Source organism: Schistosoma haematobium, chromosome 3 (genome assembly GCF_000699445.3).
Source record: "Schistosoma haematobium chromosome 3, whole genome shotgun sequence".
NCBI lineage: Eukaryota > Metazoa > Platyhelminthes > Trematoda > Strigeidida > Schistosomatidae > Schistosoma > Schistosoma haematobium.
In genome coordinates this window covers 45,078,742-45,100,447 of record NC_067198.1, presented here as the reverse complement: position 1 = coordinate 45,100,447, position 21,706 = coordinate 45,078,742, and the positions used below count along the sequence as shown (strand labels likewise).

At 36.8% G+C, this 21,706-nt stretch overlaps 2 protein-coding genes across 2 annotated transcripts in view; one reads left to right on the top strand and one right to left on the bottom strand.

The window, feature by feature from the left end:
• Nucleotides 1-933: 933 nt before the first annotated feature.
• On the bottom strand, nucleotides 934-5,043 carry NDUFA6 (NADH dehydrogenase 1 alpha subcomplex subunit 6 ndufa6). Its single transcript, XM_051213957.1, has 2 exons — nucleotides 1,284-5,043; nucleotides 934-1,243 (listed from the first exon to the last, which is right to left on the bottom strand). The coding sequence occupies exons 1-2, from the start codon at nucleotides 1,515-1,517 to the stop codon at nucleotides 1,112-1,114; spliced, it is 366 nt and encodes a 121-aa protein (XP_051069979.1). The 5' UTR covers nucleotides 1,518-5,043; the 3' UTR covers nucleotides 934-1,111.
• A 6,790-nt stretch (nucleotides 5,044-11,833) lies between these two features.
• The window catches only part of MS3_00000154 (uncharacterized protein), a 109,153-nt gene continuing 99,280 nt past the window's right edge, over nucleotides 11,834-21,706 (top strand). Inside the window, exons 1-2 of the mRNA XM_051208037.1 lie at nucleotides 11,834-14,490; nucleotides 18,150-18,653. Coding sequence (XP_051069978.1) covers nucleotides 13,570-14,490; nucleotides 18,150-18,653 — 1,425 coding nt within the window. The 5' untranslated portion in view covers nucleotides 11,834-13,569. The remainder of the gene's footprint in view (nucleotides 14,491-18,149; nucleotides 18,654-21,706) is intronic.

Below are 21,706 nucleotides of genomic sequence, written 5' to 3'. Positions count from 1 at the left end.
TAGGTTTGGTCTGTGAGAAATGTCCCTAGACTCTTGAAAGGTAAGCAACAATATATCTTTAGAAAACTTGTGTAGAGAAGGACATGCGAAATCATACTGTACATTATCCACCATTTGGTTTGGTTCGTTCTTAAGTGTTCGAATATGAAGCTTTCAGCAGTATGATATACCTAATCCACATTCATCCAAGTGGGAATTCTAAACTTTATTGATTGGTCAAATCAAAACACAATTCAAGATTAAAAGGTTTGGCTACACTTAAAGGGGTCAGTAAGTGCTTTTGTCCTCTCGAAGCAAATGAGTCTGGTCAACACAACAGGAGCTATTTCTTGGTTTTACTCTTCATGTCTCAGACATTGAAAAGCAATTAACGCTGGTCGTAAAACCAATGCTAATCAGATCGATCCGGTTGTGATTATGTCAAGACGGTTCTTGTCTTTTCTACATACTGGACGCAAACTAGATTTCCAGGATTACACTCGACTTTTAAGATTTACTACAGTTAACCCGTCAACCAACATTCTTAAGTACTTGTATTACTAGCATGTTAGGGTATACTACTGTTCCTCGCTCGGAATTATTTACACTGAATCCCCCCCCTAAGTTTCCTTCGAAGTGTGGCTGCGATTTTTTACGGTCAATATTCTCTAACACCTGTCCATGGCAAAATAACATCGTTGGAAATGAGGAACACCTTGACACTACTACTGTACTACGGTGTAATCATGCATGGAAATTACCGTTTACTACTTCCCAACCAGTTTTTTGCGAGCATAACATAGTTAGCGTTCCAGTCAACGTAGTTCGATTTGGTTATTATGGCGGTTTTATGTGTTTGACAGTCTTTAATGATCCTTCTAAACGTAATTATCTTCAATTTTATGTATGCTCACCCGCTGCTGAAAGATTAGCTGGGAATGGTTTTAGACCTATTACTGGAAATCTACAATAAGCAGGTTGAGACTGGTATTAGCTCAAAGCCTCGGTAAATATTTAGTCTTATTTCATGCTGTCACGTATCACTTTCAGCATATAGTAGAAAAATTCTGAGATAAAAATTATCTACCACACTATAAACAAAAGCTTCTACAATTCAAAAGTCTCGTAAATATTACTGCTTTCCAGATAGAAATTTATCCAAGAAATCTTTCGGCTTTTCTGGGAGATGATCTTCTCTAAAGAAATCCATCACATGCGTATCAGACTTCCACAAACGCGCCACTTCAATTAGTTCATTTTGCCACTAAAAATAGTACGATTAGATAAAGTGAAGTTCAACATACTCTGTGAATTAACAAGTCAATTATACGTAAATCTTTAATATCCTTATTTTTACGGAACTCTTCCCTTAATCTTGCATACAAAACAGGCACTGTAAGATCTACGCTACTATGAGCATATTCTTTTGGTATATAAGGAAGTTGTCTGTACCAGGCACGATATAAACTAATGACTCGCCTTCGAGCTTCTGCATGATTTCTAGACAGAATTGGCCTTGCAGCTTTCACACCAGACATAGTACTATGAAGACAGCACAAAGATAAAAACCAATAAAGAATACATAGAAGCTATATATATATATAAGTAGCGAAATTTGAGATTAATAATAGCAACATAACGCTTATAAGATGTGGATGACAGGATTTCCAAATAAATTATAAACACAGAGCCTGGCATAAGTTAGTTTTCGCCCAACCTGATGTACACATCGCACCCAAATGCCCTGGTACGGCCGAAAGTGGGGAGTCCGCTTTCCCTCTCGAAATGCTCTCATATGGCCATGCATATATAGCCTCTGCCAGGGAAGTCCTACTCACTGCCTTCTCGGGGCGGGGGTGTTGTTTACGAAATTGAGAGGGCAAAAAGCGAATGTCCGGCGCTTTAACCGGGTTGATGGTCATGGAGAGTCCACCTAGGGGAGTTGGAAAACCCTGATTCCAAACCACTGGTACACATGGGCTCCAGCATCCTAAAGGAAGAAATGGCGTATGAACCAATCGTTGGTCACCGGCTACTATGGGACTGCATCTCCTTACGATGCTCCACTGCCTTGTGTGTCACACCTTCAGGTCGAAGGCTCCGGGTGTGGCCCCTTAAGAAAACCACCTGCTTCGGTTCGGGCAGTATCACAGCCCTCACACATATCAAATGAGATTTGTGTGGCGCATATGTATTTGGTGCCTCCTTGTACCAATATCTGTGTGTTAAAATAAATAAATAAATATACACATTAGTTACGCAAGATGAAAGTAACAAAATGAACAAAAAACGAGTCCGTATGATTTAGTAACAATGATCGGGAAAACGGTTCGAAAATAGATAGAGCTTAAGGCTTAATGTAAGATGAACAGTGACTAGATCTTCACTACTAACCAGTTGTGAGCTATGCCATTCATTACCTTAAACAATGAAGTATTCATCCGACAACACAACTCGGTCCAACAATCAATGACTTTTTGAACTGAAAATCCGCCTGTTTATCCACCCCTAGCCTTTTTCTAACTTATTTCAACAAAGAGTCTAGGTAGGCAGTGGTTGAGTATACCTAATACATGTCTAACCCTCTCGATTGATACAGAGTCCTAACCTTACCAACCGATCTTCTTAGAATCCTATACTTAGTTACAGTGTTGCCTACTTAACTGTTCCATGATATCCAATCATTGCTTTAAAAGCACCTACGACTTTCTACTTTCGCGGACCACATTCAACAACCAAATAGTATATTTCTAATCAATTTAATTGCCTTTTAGCTGGTGAGCAGCCATTTTGTCACTCCACAATTGACGCAAGTTTAAGACCAAAGTTCGCCTTCTGAATGTGCATTGAGATATCATCAGACCAACTAACGAGGGCGGAAGAAGCTTAGAAGATAAGTAAAGTTGTCAACGTGTCCGATTGATTCACTACTTACGATCATTCTAAGCCCTTACGTGAATCAATCGTGAAGCACATTTTAGTAGGAGAGAAACGGATCCGATCAAGCGTACATTATGGCTTAAGGCATCTGGAACACTGGGTTTTGGAAGTCTTCACCAAATATGACTACGTTATCCGCTTAGTCCAGTTAGGTAAGTGAATCTTTTTGGTAGAGATTTCCGAATAAAAACGCTTGGTATCTAGGTTTTCACAATAATTATAATAGTTGCTCATAGTGTTTGGATTGACAGTATTGTTGTGACTTTTTGGTATTGTCACGACACTGGTTGTTTTAATATTTGGATCGTTATACTAATATGTAATTTACACATTATTGGTTGCTATGGCATGTAAAATACTATAAGTACTACGGTGTTATCTTACAATCTTTACTTGAGTACTTATTTATTTTTTGAACACATACATATCGGTACAGAGGAGCACCAAATACATATGCGCCATACAATAACAATGAGAATGTGAAGAGGTAGAGAATGTAGGGTGTGTATAAGAAAAAAGGGAACGGTAACGAACAGAAATTAGCGTATGATAGTGAAATAATAATAATGAGAGAAGCAGATCAGTTAGCAAAGGTATAGCCAGAAATTCTTCCATTCAAAGGAGTTACGTCCATTTTTATGAAGAAAGTAAAACAAAGTTATAGCAGAATCGCCACTGGCTTCTATTATGAGCCATGTCTGATAACGTCTCTAGCCACTGTGTTGCACCATTTCTAGGATCCCAACCAGGGAGTCGTGAAGGATAAACAGAAGCCAGTCCTGTACAGCTTTCGTTCATACCGCGACACTATGTCAAGCAATAATCACCGCTTCGTTTTTTTCCAACCAGTCCCAGAGTCGGCAAATAATGCACGACGTAGAATTTTTTCGAACGACATTCGTAGAACATGTTCAAGCCACCGAAGTCGATGTTTTAAGATAATGATATCAATTGAATTATCGTCTTTGTGCTCGAACACACAATGCCGAACCTCTGCATTACTAACATGGTATTGCCACTGGATGTCAGCAATCCTTCAGAGAAAACGATGATCAAACACAGAGTCGTCTAACACCAAAAAATAACCTCCGATCTTCTATTCTCAAAACGCAAAATTAAGTGACTTTTACAGTACACTTTTCAAGATTTTCGATTAAGTTCTTCAGTAGTTAATTTTATTGCAACGTGCACTTTGTGGCTTGCTAGAGAATTAGTGCGGCGTAGGACATATATTATAGCCTCACGTAAGGCTATAATTGATGGACGACTTGTGGACGACGCCAAAGTAACTTCGAGAAAACCCGCTCACTTACTAAGGTCAACAGAGTTACATCTTAGTGTAGGAAACTAGGGTCAGGGTTAAGGATTAGAAGTTGGGGTTAAGAATCAGAGTTTGGTTTTGCATCACAAACCGGCACTAGCATTACAATCTAACCATACAGGCGAATAAATTCCACACCAAAATGCAAAGTGTTACCTTTAATTTCACTGGTTTATCTACAAGTTATAACCTCGCCTAGAATGCTATAAAGTTTATTAAAAGCTCAAAGAAGTAGGAAGACCAAGTAGGAATTCGAAAGTATGGTGCTAAATACAACGAGTCAGATGTTATAATTATTGATCGCGAAAAAGTTTCATCCAAACCCAGTTACATTGGCAAATCTACTTTCTAACCGGAAAAAAGGGGAAATAAAGGTGAACTTTGGGGAGTTTTAGATAAAACCCTTAAGAGCTCAAATGGTTGTGGACGGAATAGAAGCTTGCGCTTAACGGGCTTTTAGAAGTCGGTGTGAATATATGCGACAATGTATCTAAATGCGGCCCCTTCCCCCAGATCGAGATGGATAGCGCATATTTTCCCAAGAATTTCCTCGCTGGCGAGAAACAGCTCGAAACTAAAACCTACCTTCTATGAGATGTCTGCTCCACGAAACACAGAAACCCACCGAGTTTGAAACTCCCGGTCTACCTAGAACGCTTTATGTCCTTGAGGTAGTTAATCTTAAATGAGAATGCGCTTCACGACAACCCTACAGTCTTCACTGCTAAGGATGAACTAGTTCACCTATGTCAGACGTCAAAGGAGGTATCTGAGCTAAAATTATACTTCCCCAAATATTTCCGTTTAGGTTTTCGTGATATCACTTGTCCTAGAAGATGATTGCTGAATCTTGTGTTATTGGTTGAGGGATTGCTGAATTACAAATTCATTTCGCTCGGTATTAGTTTTAGAATCTACTTTTAGCCGTCTAGAACAGCCAAACATCTAATAAACTACGTGTTTCAAAAAAGGCAGTGATTTTTTATGGCCGGCTGTAAATGACAGAAAAGTAAAATCTCCGTTGAAACTAAGGAGGAGTGGAGTGCTACTTAACTCGGTTATCATGCTTCTACAGTAGAAGTCGAAGACCCGGATAAAATCGTCACCGTTCCTAATAGTCCTGGTGTGGCTGTCCTAAGTGACGAAAATCGGAAGACAGTCAAATTACAAAGACGTGAACGAAAAACAGCTAAAAGCGGCACCCATTTGGCTGACAGGTCATTGGTAAACTCCTATTCTGATTTACAAAATGCACTACCGATGTCTGAAAGTAAGAAAGAACTTCACCTCAGAGTGGCTGGAAAAATTTAATTCGATGGAATACTAAAATAACTAAGAATCGAACTATCCTGATCACAAAATTTGACACGCGCATGGTTTAGAAAAAATATGAGAATTTATTCTGATCATCGTACCAGATAACTCTAAAAATGCTAAAGTCAAAAAACTGATCAGAATAGATAAGAGGACCGACGACAGTGTTGAACTCCGACCACCTAGAACCCTTAAGGTAGTCCTAGTCTCGGAGAAACAACGTGATCTGTTAATTAGCACTCACAGTCACGACAGTACCGGCATTTGACTAAGAGCTGATATGCCTCTTGAAGATAGAATAAAACGGAAGACGGCACCAGCTAAACTAGAAATGGTGAGGAAAATCTCTGATCAGCGGGTTTCTGAATGGTTTTGGGAGCGGATGCTACCAAGGCTTGTGTCGTTGGGTTGTTCACCCTAGGGGTTTTATATGCAAATGCTCGTAGTCTAAGAAATAAATTCTATAAACTAGGAGCCTTGGTGGACAAAGTAAGGCCACTCATTGTAACTGTAACAGAAACTTGGTTAGTCCATGACTTCGACGTTACTCCAGAATTACCCGGATGCCACTACCTAAGGAGTGGCAGGCATAGATGTAGGAAAGGAGGTGGTGTCCTTTTATACAAAGCCGATAATATAAATATACTCTCCTTTGTTTGTGAATCCCACGATGGTGGAGCTTTTTAAGTCATTAGCTGTGAGTTGACTATCGGATGTTGTACATTTACTTGAGGCTTAAAAATCCGTTTACGCTATCTTGATTTTTATGGACATTATTATATATGGTGCCTTTTTTTCATCTCATACAAAAAATAAGATGCGATTCTTTCAGTCGCAATAATGATGAATACGTCTTAAAACTCATTGTGTCAATAAGAAGCATGTGAAACATTCAAAACATACTTCTCATACTGACTACGGAATTTGCTAGAAGTGAATGCATTGTAAAGGTACACAATATTTGATATTGAAATACTAGGGGTGTATTTAGGTTCGTGCCTCATATTGATTAAGGTTTGCACCAAAAAATATGGTGAGAACTAACAACATCTGACTTCACATAATCAAGAATTTTGCCAGGATTCGTTCTTCTGAAATATCTTTCTCAAATTTATTATGGACCCAGCTTCATTGACATAGTCTTCGGTTTCGTGATCCCCCGGTACCGCCACAATTTGTGTTCATTTACCATGAACTCGGCTTGCAGTAGGCATGAGAATCCGCTAAATTAGCATTTTGTTTCGGATAAAACTAAGTTTTAATATTCCACAGGGTGTTAATGAAACGGCCATTTCTTGATGTCATGTTTGACTGCCAGTGTATCGCTTAACGAACAGCCCATAAACGATTCATGCGATCCTCCACTGACACATTCATTCTGAAGCCATTTTCCACTCCTGTACGCGATTTCGAAATCAAGTCACCAGTGTTCTTCATATAATCAAAAAGTAGATAATCCAGCAGCCCCGTGAGTAATTTCCCTAAAATCTCCAAATGGTTGTTCCTAAATATCTGCCGTTCCTTCTGAGATAGTGACTGTAATTATACGAGAAAGTGTCATTCGGTCAATGCTACGGTGATTTTGTTAGTTCCGAAATCTCCCGGAGATTACCAAAGCTTTTTACCACATTCCACGTCATCAATTTGTTACGGCTTTCTTTTTTCATCCAATATCGTCTTTGCCAAATTATATGCGAAAGTGGAGATTTATAGCTCAGGTGGATGATTTTGGTGGAGTTTTTCATCTGAGCTAGATGGTTTTTTCGTGGAGATTTCGTCTTTCATCTGAGCGACATCAACACAAACCTCAGGTAGGTGTGAACTGTTCGAATTTCTCCACATGTGGTTCACAGCTTATCCTGTACACCTCGATGTTCGTTAGTTCTTGTTGACATTAAACCTGTCACTATTTACTTTGTTTTCGTTGTATCTCCCGTTGGTTTGATTTTTGTTTCTATGTTTGTGCATAATTTTCCTGACTGGTTGATAAATTGGATCGATTTCAATGTACTTCTTTATTGCTGATTAACCTGAGTGTTAAGCTTCAAAAAATTCCCTGGTGTTTTCGGAATCGCCTTTATCCACAGAGTCACATGTGGAGAAATTTAAAGTTTGTGCTGATGATGTCATCCAGAAGAATGATGAAAGCCCCACGAACAAACCGTCCAGCCCAGAGAACAAAACTTTATCGAATTATATGTCCTATGGCCCGTTAGATATCATGTGACGAAACTGCTTATCAGAATACTGACTCCTTTGACTTGTTACATTTCCATGAGCATTTAATAAGGCGTCGTCCTGTTGTAAACCTGACAATTTGCTAGTTGCATAATGCATATCGTGGATAACATTGTTTGAACACAACGTAGAGCGTGTTTGTGAAAAGGCCATTAGTAGACCGCATGAAGGAGCATACAGGTTTGCTCCAGTATCCTTTAAATTAATGCTTGCGATCGGTTCCTACAGTATTTCATTGATATATTTATTCATTCTAGAGGCATCTTTCACTTTTGCGCGTAACTTGGAAATCAGTTAATCGATTTCTGTCATGTTTACGAAACGCAGTTGTTCCATCAGCCTTGTTCGTGATTTTTCTATGAAAATTCCATCCAGCTTTTGAAACTTTGCTGTTACTGATGCAACGGTCTCTGCATTCACCCTAACGTAAAATACATTTTCAAATTTTTTATCGCAGGTTATACTATCCAGCCACCAAATTGGTGCCATAAATGATATTAGTCTCTTTATTTTCTGATCAGAGCAGCTATTTAATGAAAGCGGGATGTTTTTCCCTTTCTACGAAAATTCCTTTACACTAAGATATTATCACAAAATACATGCGTTTATGAATATAATCACGTTCATATAAATAGCAAGTCTGTAATGGAAAAAAACCTTAAATTTTAAGTGGTGCAAGATGACAGGAATTGAAAGAAACTGCACGTTTTCGATAATAGCGAACTAAATAAAAATATTTTAACTATTCGTCCACCAATTTAGACAAATTTAAACCGATACCGGTGCTATGGACAATCGGATAGGCTATGGACCAATAAACCGCAAGGCAGATTAATACGGCCGAAAGCATTATCCGGATAGTGCGAAGTTTACATTAACTCAAAGAATCAGATGGTTCGGAGAGGAAGAATGCTGATAAGGTATGGGTGGTCGTTTCGGAAGGAGTGTTGGTCTCTGTCGATATGAGTGAATCAACCAAAAATATTTGAGTCAAACAACCATCACTTAAAAATCATTTAGCTCTAGTCTGGTTTCTACTCTGAACCTATCAATCATGACTAAACCATTTGTCGTCCTCTTCGTAGACGACTACCACTTTTTGTCTTTAAAATAGTTGTAATAATTTGTAATTCAAAAACAGGTTATAATTGCTGGCTACATAAACAATTACCTGTTCTGATTATAGCTCGGCTAAGACCGTGTGAGGCAGTAGGGGAACGTACTCAAGAAGGCTATCTGTAGGTAATTACTATTCACGCTGCACTTTGAAGGAATTTGATGTTGTGAGTATTTCAAGTTATTCAAAATGAAGGTGAAAAATCTCTGAATTATGCAGCTTTGTGGTGTGATATTTCGTGATTGTTTTTATCTCGAAAAGGATAAAAGTAGCTCCATGTGTCAACAAATGGAATCTTATATGCGAACAGCCAGAAGAAGTGGAAATACTAAGCGTACGGCATCAATTACGTGTTTTAGTTTGAAAGATAATATACAATTGTCATAGGTGTGTAGTGATACTGGAAGAACGCTGAGCGGTCACCACGGGCTAAGTTAAAATCTGAACGTACTCTAACCTGGAGGATTCAAACTGAAAGTTGAATGATGGAGAAAAAATGGTAGGCGCCAATATACGTCAACAAACGAATTAATAGTGTCAGTGTATGGTACAACCAATCAGGCCTCTCTGAATTAAACACATTACATCATTACCAGCATGAATGTATTCTTCAGAGCTTCTTGCAAACAACACCGCTGATTACCACTGTGGGACAAGTCAATATTGAAAATGATGTGACTTTGAAGTAAGATCAGATGGACTAGGAAGTCATATCATGACAAATTTACAATATTAGATTAAGCCTACTTTTATGGTAGCACAGATAAGTCCACTACTGTCAATTTCAGGCATGAATCCCACACGTTCACCATATGGTTCAAGCGTTTAATTTGGCACTGTCCTGGTATTCCCTGGATGATGTCGCTCGATGGCAATAAAAATATAATGTTCCGAGGTGTTTATCACAATGCTGTGTACGAAGAAGGCTGAACAAGTGTCATGGGCATGCATTTCACTGTGATGGTCAACAGGCTATACGTTTATTAAAATCAAGTGATGTATTGAATGCTCCCAAAACCTCTGACACAAAGGTATCACAACAAATATAAGCTATAATCGAAACCCAAAGTAACCATGGTTAAATGCTAAGCTGTTCTTCAGAAGTTTTCATATTCTCTTTAACAACAGAACAAACGATTTATTGCGGACAAACCACCTGTCTCGTTGGATCACTGAATGCCTTGGTTTGTCATTAGTTTTGATAGCTTGGACTTCATCAACTAGGTCTAAAACCCCTATAGTGACTTGAGTGGATAGGATTATTGACGCTTCTAGCATTTTAAATTCTTGTAGTAGACATTTCGTCTTCAAGACCTCATTTCAATATGTACATGACGGATTTTGAGATGATTTTAAGGAAAGCTTCGTATCCTTAGAATTCAATCCGTTTAGTTATAAAAAGTAATTTCGGTCAGTTGTTCCAAAGTTATCATTTATATACTCAAGCTTTGATCGACTAAATATTTTTTTTGTACTATAGTAGTAAAAAGGTCAAAAGATGTGCTCATGGACTTCTTGTAGTCGGTTTACGACAAAAATTTCTCTCTATTGCCCCATTAGTCATTCTCGTCCACAGGATGTATAACAGAGATGGTGTCGTTGTTTTCTCCTTAATCTGACATCACATCTGTCTGATGGGCCCTGCCTATCACTTCTAGTAGGTTCTGACTTTCGCCATTGATCTCGTAACCATGAATTCACTATCCACATGGCATCAACAAAATTCTAGTTCAAGCTGAGGAAGAAACTTGTAGGCTTCACAGGAATTGAAAGTATGGAGAGGATAAACGAAAATGATTATTAATTGTGATTATACAGAAGTCTTATACACATAAAACTGACCAAGAAAAAATATTCATTTATATTAAATACAAGACAAGCAATAATCAACAGGAATCCAACTAAATATGAAATAAGGAAATGATGTGGTGAAAAATATAAAATAAAATGAAGTTATTTAAAAATAGACTAGTCACTTGGAGAACATTGTGACTATAACCGACATATCGGTATTTCGAGAACGTTGTTTTATTACAGCATTTAAAATGAGCTCCAAGCAGTGCACAGTTTGATAACTGTCTTTTATGGTGTCAATAGCGCAGCATTTTACCACTTGTCCATCAAGATCCAAACTTCGACTAATCTCTTTAAGAACTCGTTTACCTGTTTTAATTCTAAGATTTATAAGTCTGGTTGTTTATTTACTCGTAAGAATAGAAGAAACGTCTAAATCTTTATTTCTAGTTACATTGCCCTTCGTTTTGCGTTTGCACCTTGTTGTTGGTTTAAATTCGTCACGCAACTAGTACAGCTGGAGGGAAGTTTTGTAACAACAATCACATGGTTGTGCGGTTAGGTTTTCAAAAAATACACAAGAACAGTTGTTATAACAACTTCATTATAATGAAGTTTTTCATTGCATAATTTGATCATCTCTGTCTGCATGAGCAAAATCACTAAAATACTAAATTTTCATGGAATGTAATGAGAAAAGTCCAATTTTAATCTCGTGTTATAATCCTTCGACCATGTTTAATTAATTACTAGATCTTGACTATTTTCATAAAAATCCAAGGCGTGTCACATAGTATCAATTCAAGATTTAAATCGAAGATGTAGTTTAATCTAGCTCTAATATTGTATCGCTTGGCTTTTAGATTTTTAATGTCTGAAAGTATACTTCACCTTATATTAGTTTTACCGCGAAAAGTCTGAAGATTTAAAAGTAGATTCTAAATAAGCCTTGATTTTATTGGCTTACGCATTATTTTCTTAAATAGTTACTCAGTTTTGATGGATTGGGAATGTCTTACCAGAAATAACCAGAGTTACGAAAATAATGATTAGTTGGATTTGATTGATATTAAGTCCGGCTAATTGATACTCATTAGTATGTATTTGATATACCGTTGGAGAGACTGATGCTTGCAGCAACATATTCTTGCAGATAGGGAGGCTAACACATAGCTAAGTCATGGCTGGCTTCTTTTAGATATGGAGTTTTCATGATTAGTGGCCACTTAGTAGCAGTCAATTTCATGGTCGTTTAGAACTTAGTGACTATCGAAATGCAATGATCAAGTTCTTACGCGCATTCGCTTTCAAAGTTTAAACGTCAAATTTATATTGTACCCATTGTTGGATCATTTAAGCAACGGTCACTAACTAATCCGATTTTCAATTCACAAGTTTTTCTGTCTCTAAAATGTCTGAGATTCTATATTTCGGAGTACGGGCTGTGTCCACTATAGACAAAATCTTTTTCTAATGATATTCGGTGGTATTATGATACAGACTTTAGGAGAATACTCGTGTGTCAGTTAATGCTGTCTGAACTAAATCATTGGTAAAGCTTCATACGTGTGTACCATGGCTTTGGCCGAAACTTTGATCGTCTATGTGAGCATTGTATAGCATTTGTCTAGTCTCTAGTGTAAACGACAGCATTCACTAGTTTTTCATTTGTAGGTCAATTTTTTCAAAAAAGCCAGTTGTGTGAAACTTTTTATATTTAAAGCATGATAATTAAAAACATATACTTGAAAGATGGCCTTATCCATAATTTTCTATGTATTTACTGACATAAGTTCTCATTTTATTTAAATATTACCCGACAAGTTTGAATTTCAAACCGGTCATTCGATTTCAGTTGAGGTATTCAAGCATAACGATTAGTCATCATATCAATAGTTTGCTCCAAAACCGAGTACAATAATCTATAATTAGTCGCAGTAATTATATATCAGAACTGTCACTGCTGGGCTAATCGTTAATTTTTTAAAATATTCTCGTTCGTACAGTAAGTGTTTCATTAATAGCACTATAAAAATAGTTCATTTTAGATTACATCCGAATAATTTTCTGTATCTGTCCTTCAACATAATAACTAAATCTTATTATATATGTTACATGGAAATAACGACTTACATCCAAAAGCATTTTGCTTACATTGTAATAATCACAGAACCATCCGGCATTGTGCACGAGAATATGAATTTTTTATTTTATCAGTGTAACATCTTACCATTTATAGTCCAATCCATTAAAAATTTTGGCAGATTATTGAAGTGAGATACGAAGCTCAAAGTACAGATAGTCTTAAATCAAGATGTAAGATTTTGTGTAAAAAGATACAAGCCAGTTAATCGATTTCAATAATGAAAGTCAACTAGCAGATATAATTGCCTAGGTTATGACTTTGTTTTCAACATGATCTAGTTTTTCCATCTTGACTTCCCAATAAACCTTTGTGAAATTTACCTGTAGAGAGAATTTATTAAATGGAAAAGATATTTGAAGACGATTTAACACCAGCTGGTGAACAACTGCTAATAATGGCGTACTAAGAATTTTGGCTTGCAAATTTTTGACCAAATGTATTTCAACTCATTTTGCTGGTAAAACTACCTCTAACTCTAAACGATGAATAAATACGCATGAAAATTTAAGTAGTTAAGCCAATGGGATTTCTCTCCGAGAAGTATAAGTAAAAAATGTCATTTTGGTTATTTTCATAATTGGACACACTTAAAAAATATACCCATACTTCTTTATATCACGAAGTAGTCTACAATTTTTTAACTTCAGTTAAGTAACCAACATGATTTTATTTTCATTTAAGGTCTGAAAAGCAACCACCACCTTGAACTGTTAAAATTACATGGAAAGTGGAAGACACAGATCACCATATTATCGAGATAATCTTAATTTATCATCCCATCAATACATTGAAGGTGTTGATTCTAATCCTGAGATACATGATCGTCAAAGACCAGCTAGTGTACAAGATTTAGAATATGGAGAAATGTATGATTCCGGTATACAACCACACTCAACATCACCACGACTGAATAATCCATACATTGATCCGTTAATTGAGGGTGATACAAGTGGAATCGATCATCGTACAACATCATTAGATCGTCGTGGTGAATATTATGGTACACTGAGAGGAAATTTTGATTCACAAAGTGAACGATTGACAAGAAAACCAATTAATCGGCAATCATATACATTGAAATCACTTAGTTCAAACCCAGGATTATCCGGCATATTAGGTTCAACAAACCCATCATCAGGTCGAAGAGCACATTCGTATGATATGAATTTGGAAAAACAAGGTCTGACAGATTATAATAGTTTATTAGCTGCCGCTGCTGTTGGTGGTGTCGGGGCTGTTGGTATTGGTACAAATCCACCGATTTATGGTTATCCTACTAATCCACTACTAGACTACAGTAGTACTTTAGGCGTACCAACATTTCCAACTATTGGTGGTCTTGACTATGCAACATTACAAAGATCTGGTGTTTATTCAGGTCTACCACAAACACAACCAACATCAATACCAGCTGGTTTAATTCCACATAATCCAACTACAGATATTACTACATTACAAAGAGAATATGTACGACTACAACATGAATTACATGTAACTAGAGAGAAATTAAATGCCTGTACAATTAGCATACGTACATTTTGGAGTCCTGAATTGAAGCGTGAGCGAGCAATGCGTAAAGAAGAGAATGCAAAATATGCTATATTAGCTGATCACTTACATCAATTACAATTGGAAAAACAAGTAAGCTTACACATGTATCTTTCTTATAACAGATAAATAAATAAATATATTACTTTCATAGTCGTCAAAACTGAATGATCTTTATTTAAAAGCCACCGAGATACAAGAGACACTAGATAGTTCTTTCACCGTCGTTTTTGAGTCCTCACTATTGCTCACCCATGATACTATCAAAGAAGATCAAATCTAAGGCCTTCGATCTCGTGCAGAACGCTTAACTTCTAGACTACTGAGTCAGTATCCAAAGGTTTGCATGTTTTACTTAAAAAATTCTCAATATCGCACAATCATCTTCCAATGCTATTGATGCATAAATTTCTTACACTTGTTGTGATTAAACACACTGATCACGGTTTTCAATGGAACCTCGGAATTACTTCTCAATACTATTTATCAATGACCACCACCAAGTGACGTTTACCAAATTGCCTAACTTTTAGTTTGGGTTCGATGTCCGTCTACCGGTCAGTGGACGAACACACTGAGGAGAAACCCACTGTGTTACTTTATGGCTGTGAAACATGGTCCTTGAAGGTAAAAGACACACATCGGTTGCTGACATTCGGTCATAGATGCTTTCGAAGCACAATTTTTTTAGTTTCAGACAATGCTAAGTTTCAGCCTCGACTGATAGGTAACGATGAAAATCTGTTGATGTGATAATGAATCTCTATCAGCTGAGATGACTGCGACTTGGATTAAATACGCTCAACCATCTCCTACCTTGACTACTGATGATGGCTGATGAAGGAGTTGGCTAAAAACAAACCAAGAAAAGACATAGGATAAGTTTATGAAGTAAGTGACTAATGAACTGATCCATATAAGCTGGTACAGATTACTTAGTTGGGACTTACTTGATTTTCGGAATCAATGGTTATAGACTGAGCTCCGAAATCGTTCTGTTCATTTGGAAAATTGGCGTAAATCATTTAATCATTTCTTTCATCATAACTCTAGGTTAGTAAAAAATGTCTGAATTGTTATTGAATACTAATTTTCTTCAGTAGTTCACCAGTTGTTGGATTCTGCTATTTCTTAAAAGGAGTAATCTCATCTTTTGTAGGTCTAGTTACAAAGGTCTAACGAACCAATTTAGACAAAAATATTGGAAAATCAGTCTGTTTGCGAATAAATTTTAAACATACAGACAACTTTAATATACTAGCCAAAGTAGGCATACAATTCATCCAAGTAACCGATTTATTATTGACCTTAACTATATGAGATAACTAGGGCTAACCTGTTATTTGGGCTTGCTGCTTTATATATGAAGGTTTTTCAAGACATTTCATTCTTCCTTATAAATGACTAATTTTAAAAGGTAATTCCCAGAATTCCTAATAGAGTCTATGGTCAATAGAGTTCAGTCATGTTGTGAACAAGATAAGTATCAACTGTGAAGTTGGATAATGGTTCAGTAATTTAGTAGAGTTAGAAACATAAACTATTGGATGCAAAATTAGTGATCTGAATGTTAAGTGTTCACTGAGAAATCTAAAGGTCATGTGTTCTGTCCCTGATTAATTAGTGAATGTACTATTGAATAATCTAATGGTAGGATGAAATAACTCACCAGTACATCCTGGTTTTCAACTAAGATCTATCCATGATGTAAACTATGAATAGATGACAATGTTCATAAACGCTCTATGATACTAATACTCAGTATTACTTTACAAAAATATCATACAGAAAATCTGAATCAAGAATATTCCCATTGATCTATTCAAGATCGAAATTGTGATATTTGAAAATGGATTTAAAGAAGATTAACACATGTAAAGATAAACTTTCCTCTAATGTTCACTGATATAAATGAAATATTATTCCCTATAAGAAAGAATATTCAATACAAATCAAACAAAATCTTAACAATAGAAAACACCTTTTGACCAGTAATTACTGATTGTATACTAAAACATATTAGAAATAAGGTCATTATCCTATCAAGCCAAATAAATGTTTATGAAACACTGATTAGTTTCGAAAGTGACTTTCGTTTTTTAGATGAATGCTAACCAGATGATTAGATGGGTTACCTAACTTTAAGATTCTTCTTCGTCAATTATTACACAACCTTGAGATGGTGGAGAAGATTTGTAGCTCAGGTGGATGATTTTGGTGGAGTTTTGTTCTCAGAGCTGTTCTCTGAGAACAAAACTCCACCAAAATTACACAACATTTTTACTCTGTATAGGATCAGACAAAGGATATTCCAATTCCATAACACTATAAAATTTGAATCTCAATGATATACATTATAAACTTTAACCAAAGTGATATAATTGTAATCAGATCAGGGTACCAGGAAAAGTTGTCAACAGAGTGTTGCTGAACCGGATGAAGGATGCAGTGTATGCTCAACTTCGAGATCAACAGGCTGAATTCCGTTAGGATCGGTCGTGCACAGACCAAATTGTGACAATACGGATTATTGTCGAACAATCAGTTGAATGGAACTCGTTACTATACATCAATTTCGCTGATTATGAGAAGGCGTTTGACAGTGTGGATAGGAGAACATAATGAAAACTCTTTCGACACTGTGGAGTTCCTGATAAGATTGTCAAAATTATCCGGAACTCAAATGACGGACTACACTGCAAAGTCGTGCACGGAAGACAGTTGAAAGATGCTTTCTAAATAAGGACCGGAGTCAGACAAGATTGTTTACTCTTCTCCCTTCCTCTATCTTTTGGTGGTTGACTGGATTATGAAGACCTCAACATCTGAGGGAAAGCACGGAATACAATGGACAGCTCAGAATCAGCTAGGAGATTTGTACTTCTCAGACGACCTGGCCCTCCTATCCCATACACACGAACAAATGCAGATGAAGACAACTAGTGTAGCAGCAGCCTCTGCACCAGTAGGCCTCAATATACACAAAGGAAAAAGCAAAATCTTCAAATCCAACATGGAGAACACCAACCCAATCACTCTTGATGGCGAAACTCTGGAAGATGTGGAATCTTTCACGTACCTGGTCAGCAGCGTCATCGATGAACAAGGAGGATCCGATGCCGACGTAAAGGCGAGGATTGACAAAGCAAGGACAACATTACTACAACTGAAGAATATATAGAACTCAAAACACCCGTCAACTAATACCAAAGTGAGAATCTTCGGTATGAACATCAAGACAGTTCTACTGTATGGAGCTGAAACTTGAAGAATTACTAAAACCATCAAAAATGTACAAGTATTTATAAACAATTGTCTACACAAGATACTCAATGTCCGTTGGTCGGATACCATCAGCAACAGCCTACTGTGAGTGAGGACAAACCAGCTTCCAACTGAAGAGGAAATTATGAAACGAAGTTGGAAGTGGATAGGACATACAATACGGAAATCACCAAACTGTATCACAAGGTGAGCGCTAACTTGGAATGCTAAAGGGAAAAGCAAAAAAGGAAGATCGAAGAACACACTATGCGAGAATTCGAGGCAGACATGGAAAGAATAAATAGTAACTGGAAAGAACTGGAAAGGATTGCCCAGAACAGGGTTGGATGGAGAGTGAAGGTGGGGGGCCTATGCTCCTCCACGAGAAGTAAAAGGCGTAAGTAGTAGTAGTAGTATGTTTATTATTGTTATTACCAAAGATATAAAATACTCATAATTTCTGTTCTATTCATCTTATACTTTAATAGACAATGTTAGAAACATTGCATAATATGGAATCAGATTTACGTCAAGAACGTGATAAACGAAATCGTAGCCGTTTCAGTGGTGGTGCAAGTGATTCAGATGGTTTAAGTGAATTAGACTTAGCCAAACGTCAAATAGACGAATTAACATTAGAGAATCGTCAACTTAAAAAATCTATTGAAGATGCTGATAGACGTATAGCTAATTTAAAATCTAGTCTAAATGCTACAGAGGAAAGTTTACGTCGATTAGTTGACGCAGTTAAAGCTGGTAAATCATCGAATATCAATCCAGAAACTACAACAACTACTAATGTAACTACTGGAGATGGATTAACTTCAGTCGGTGATCAAAGTGCTATCTCATCTATAAAATTAGATCGAATTGAAGCAGATAGATTGGAAATTTCTCGTTTAAGAAATCAATTAAATGAAACATCAACTAGAAGAAGTGAAGCAGAACGTCAACTAATTGAAAGGAATTTTGAATTATCAAGAATAAAAGAAGTAAGTATGTATTGTAATTGAATTGAATGAATTAAAAATCTCCACTATCATAGTAATATCACATTCAATAAGGATGATAGTGATGTAGTAGACAGCCAGAAAATTTAATACTACTAATGAGTAGGTGAGTTATTCATTGGTAATTAGTTGATCAGTGATTTACATCGATCGTAAGTGATCGCAACTAAATCGAATAATTGGTAGTTTATTATCGATAACACTAAAGTGTAGGACTTTATAATTAAAAAAATAATACTATCTTCAAAAAAACCCCTTAATTTCAGGATTTTGCACGACCAAAACAACAAATTCGTTTATCTTCAAAGATGGTTGACTGAATCTAGAATGCACGTTTCGTCCTATTTCAGATTCATCAGCTGGATGTCCCTGCATCTCAGAGTTGATGTTCACTCTATCCATCTTTGCTTATAATGCTTGTGAATTAAGGCTATGTCAAGGCAATACGCATAGAATGCGCATATACCCATAAGAGATTGATCAACTGTAGTCATAAAGATTCAAGTAAACGATACCAAGTAAATTCGCTGATCTGTTTGTTTGTTTTTGTTGCAAAATTGTTTACATTTCACAACATCAATTTGAGAAATAGGATGAAACAATCAACTATTTGCTAAGTAGCAATGTAATATGTAACCTGCATAATAAATGAGCCTAAATTAATGTTTTATTTTCTCTCTCTTTACCTTATAATCATAACAACAAACATCGTAAAAATACGTTGCCAAGTTAAAAAAAAAAAAGAAATTAACATTACACTATTTTACTAAAATTAAAAAAAAAGTTAAAATATGAGGAGGCAAAAAAAAACAGAGAAGTATCTATGACCTATCCCAATTAAATATTTATGTAATACGATATACTTTCAAACAAAAAGATACCTCCATAATCGATTAACAAATGATACTAAGTGGAGAGGGGAGGGGGGCAGGAAGACAAGGGTTTTTCCCTACTCAAATACTATGAGCATATATTTTTTTTTGTTAAAGAAAGTTAGCTGTTTGTCTGTTTATCTAAAATTTGACCTAATTTGGTCTGTTTAATTTATCACTAGAGTAAATTACTTAAAATATACCTCTATGTGTTTATCTGTCTAATATTATTGGATCATATGTTTGTCTATCGAGTTTATTCAATTGATTGTGTTACAGACAGATTCAAATGAGTTAAGACATATACTTGTCTCATAAAAATTAGTGATAAATTCTAATGGCTAAATTAGGTCAAATTTCCTTTATAACTGAACTAGTGTAGAAACCATCTGCACTACAAATTTAGTCGCAATCAACTCATTATATATAATAAGGAAAGATGGATAGTGGCTAGAATTGGAATTCAGGACGTACATTTCGTTCTATTTGGGACTCGTCAGCTGGATGTACCTGAATCCCAGAGTTGATGTTCATTCTGTGACTCAAACCTAGTAACGTTCGCTTTAAACGCCATCACATTATCCATTTAGCTACTGAGTCTTGATAGCCACCTGCTTCTGCAATGGGATGGAGTTTAAACTCATTTGGTATTGTTTACTTGAATCTTCCCATTGATGTTTAGAACTGCGATTGATCAATCTCTTATTGGCATATGATCATACTATGCATAGTGCCTCAATATTGCCTTGATTCATAAACATTATGAGCAAAGATGGATAGAGGCTAGCAGCGGAATCCAGGACGCGCGTTTCGTTCTATTTGAGACTCGTCAGAAATATCGAGGCATTATGCACAATATGCACATATACCAATAAGACTGATCTATTTCAGTCCTGAATATCAATAGGAAGATTCAAGTAAACAATACCATGTGAATTTATATGTAAATATACTTACTTACGCCTGTTACTCCCATTAGAGCATAGGCTGCCGACCAGCACTCTACAACACACTCTGTTCTGGGCCTTCCTTGCTAGTTCTATCCAATTTTTGTTCATTTTTCTCATATCTGTCTCCATTCAGCAACTTAGTGTGTCTTTTGGTCTTTTTCTTCTCCTTTGGCCTTGAGGATTCCACGTAAGGGCTTACCTTGTGACACAATCGGGTGGTTTCCTCAATGTGTGTCCTGTCCACTTCCAGCTCTTATTCCTAATCTCTTCCTTCACTGGGATTTAGTTTATCCTCTCCCACAGTAGGTTGTTGCTGGTAGTGTCTGGCCAACGGATCCGAAGTATTTTGCGTAGACAGCTGTTAATAAACACTTGTATCTTCTGATGATGGCTTTCGTAGTTCTCCAGGTTTACATCCTATACAGTAGAACTGATTTGACATCTGTATTGAAAATTTTGACCTTGGTGTTGGTTGACAGTTGTTTTGAGTTCCAGACGTTCTACAGTTGTGAATATGCTGCTCTTGCTTTGCCGATCTGCGCCTTCATGTCTGCATCGGATCCACCGTGTTCATCAATGATGCTTTCCAGATATGTGTTAGTTTTTACATCCTCCAAATCTTCTCCGTCAATTATGATTGGGTTGTTGCATGCTGTGTTGTATCGCAGAATCTTGGTTTTCCCTTTGTGTATGTTGAGACCTACTGCTGCTGGGGCTGCTGCTACACTGGTCGTCTTCTCCTGCATTTGTTGTTGCGTGTGCGATAGAAGGACCAGATCATCTGCGAAGTCTAGATCGTCCAGCTACATTCTAGCTGTCCACTATATCTCATGCTCCCCCTCAGATGTTGACGTCTTCATGACCCAGTCGATCACCAGGAGAAAGAGAAAGGTTGAGAGTAAGCAACCTTGCGCGATACCGGTCTTTACTTCGAACTAGTCTGTGACCTGTCCTCCATGCACGATCTTGCAGTTTAATCCATTATAGGAATTCCGTATGATATCGATTGGGAGGTCCGTGGGTTGTACTTCGATGTTGGGTGGGTTCAGTGGAGCTGGTCGATTCAAGAGTTCTTTAGAGTGTCCTACCCACCTGCTTAGCTGTTCTTCGATTTTGGTGATTACTTTGCCCTCCTTGCTTTTCAGTGGTCTTTCTGGTGTACGGTAATTTCCAGCGAGTTTCTTTGTTGTGTCATACAATTGTCTTATATTTC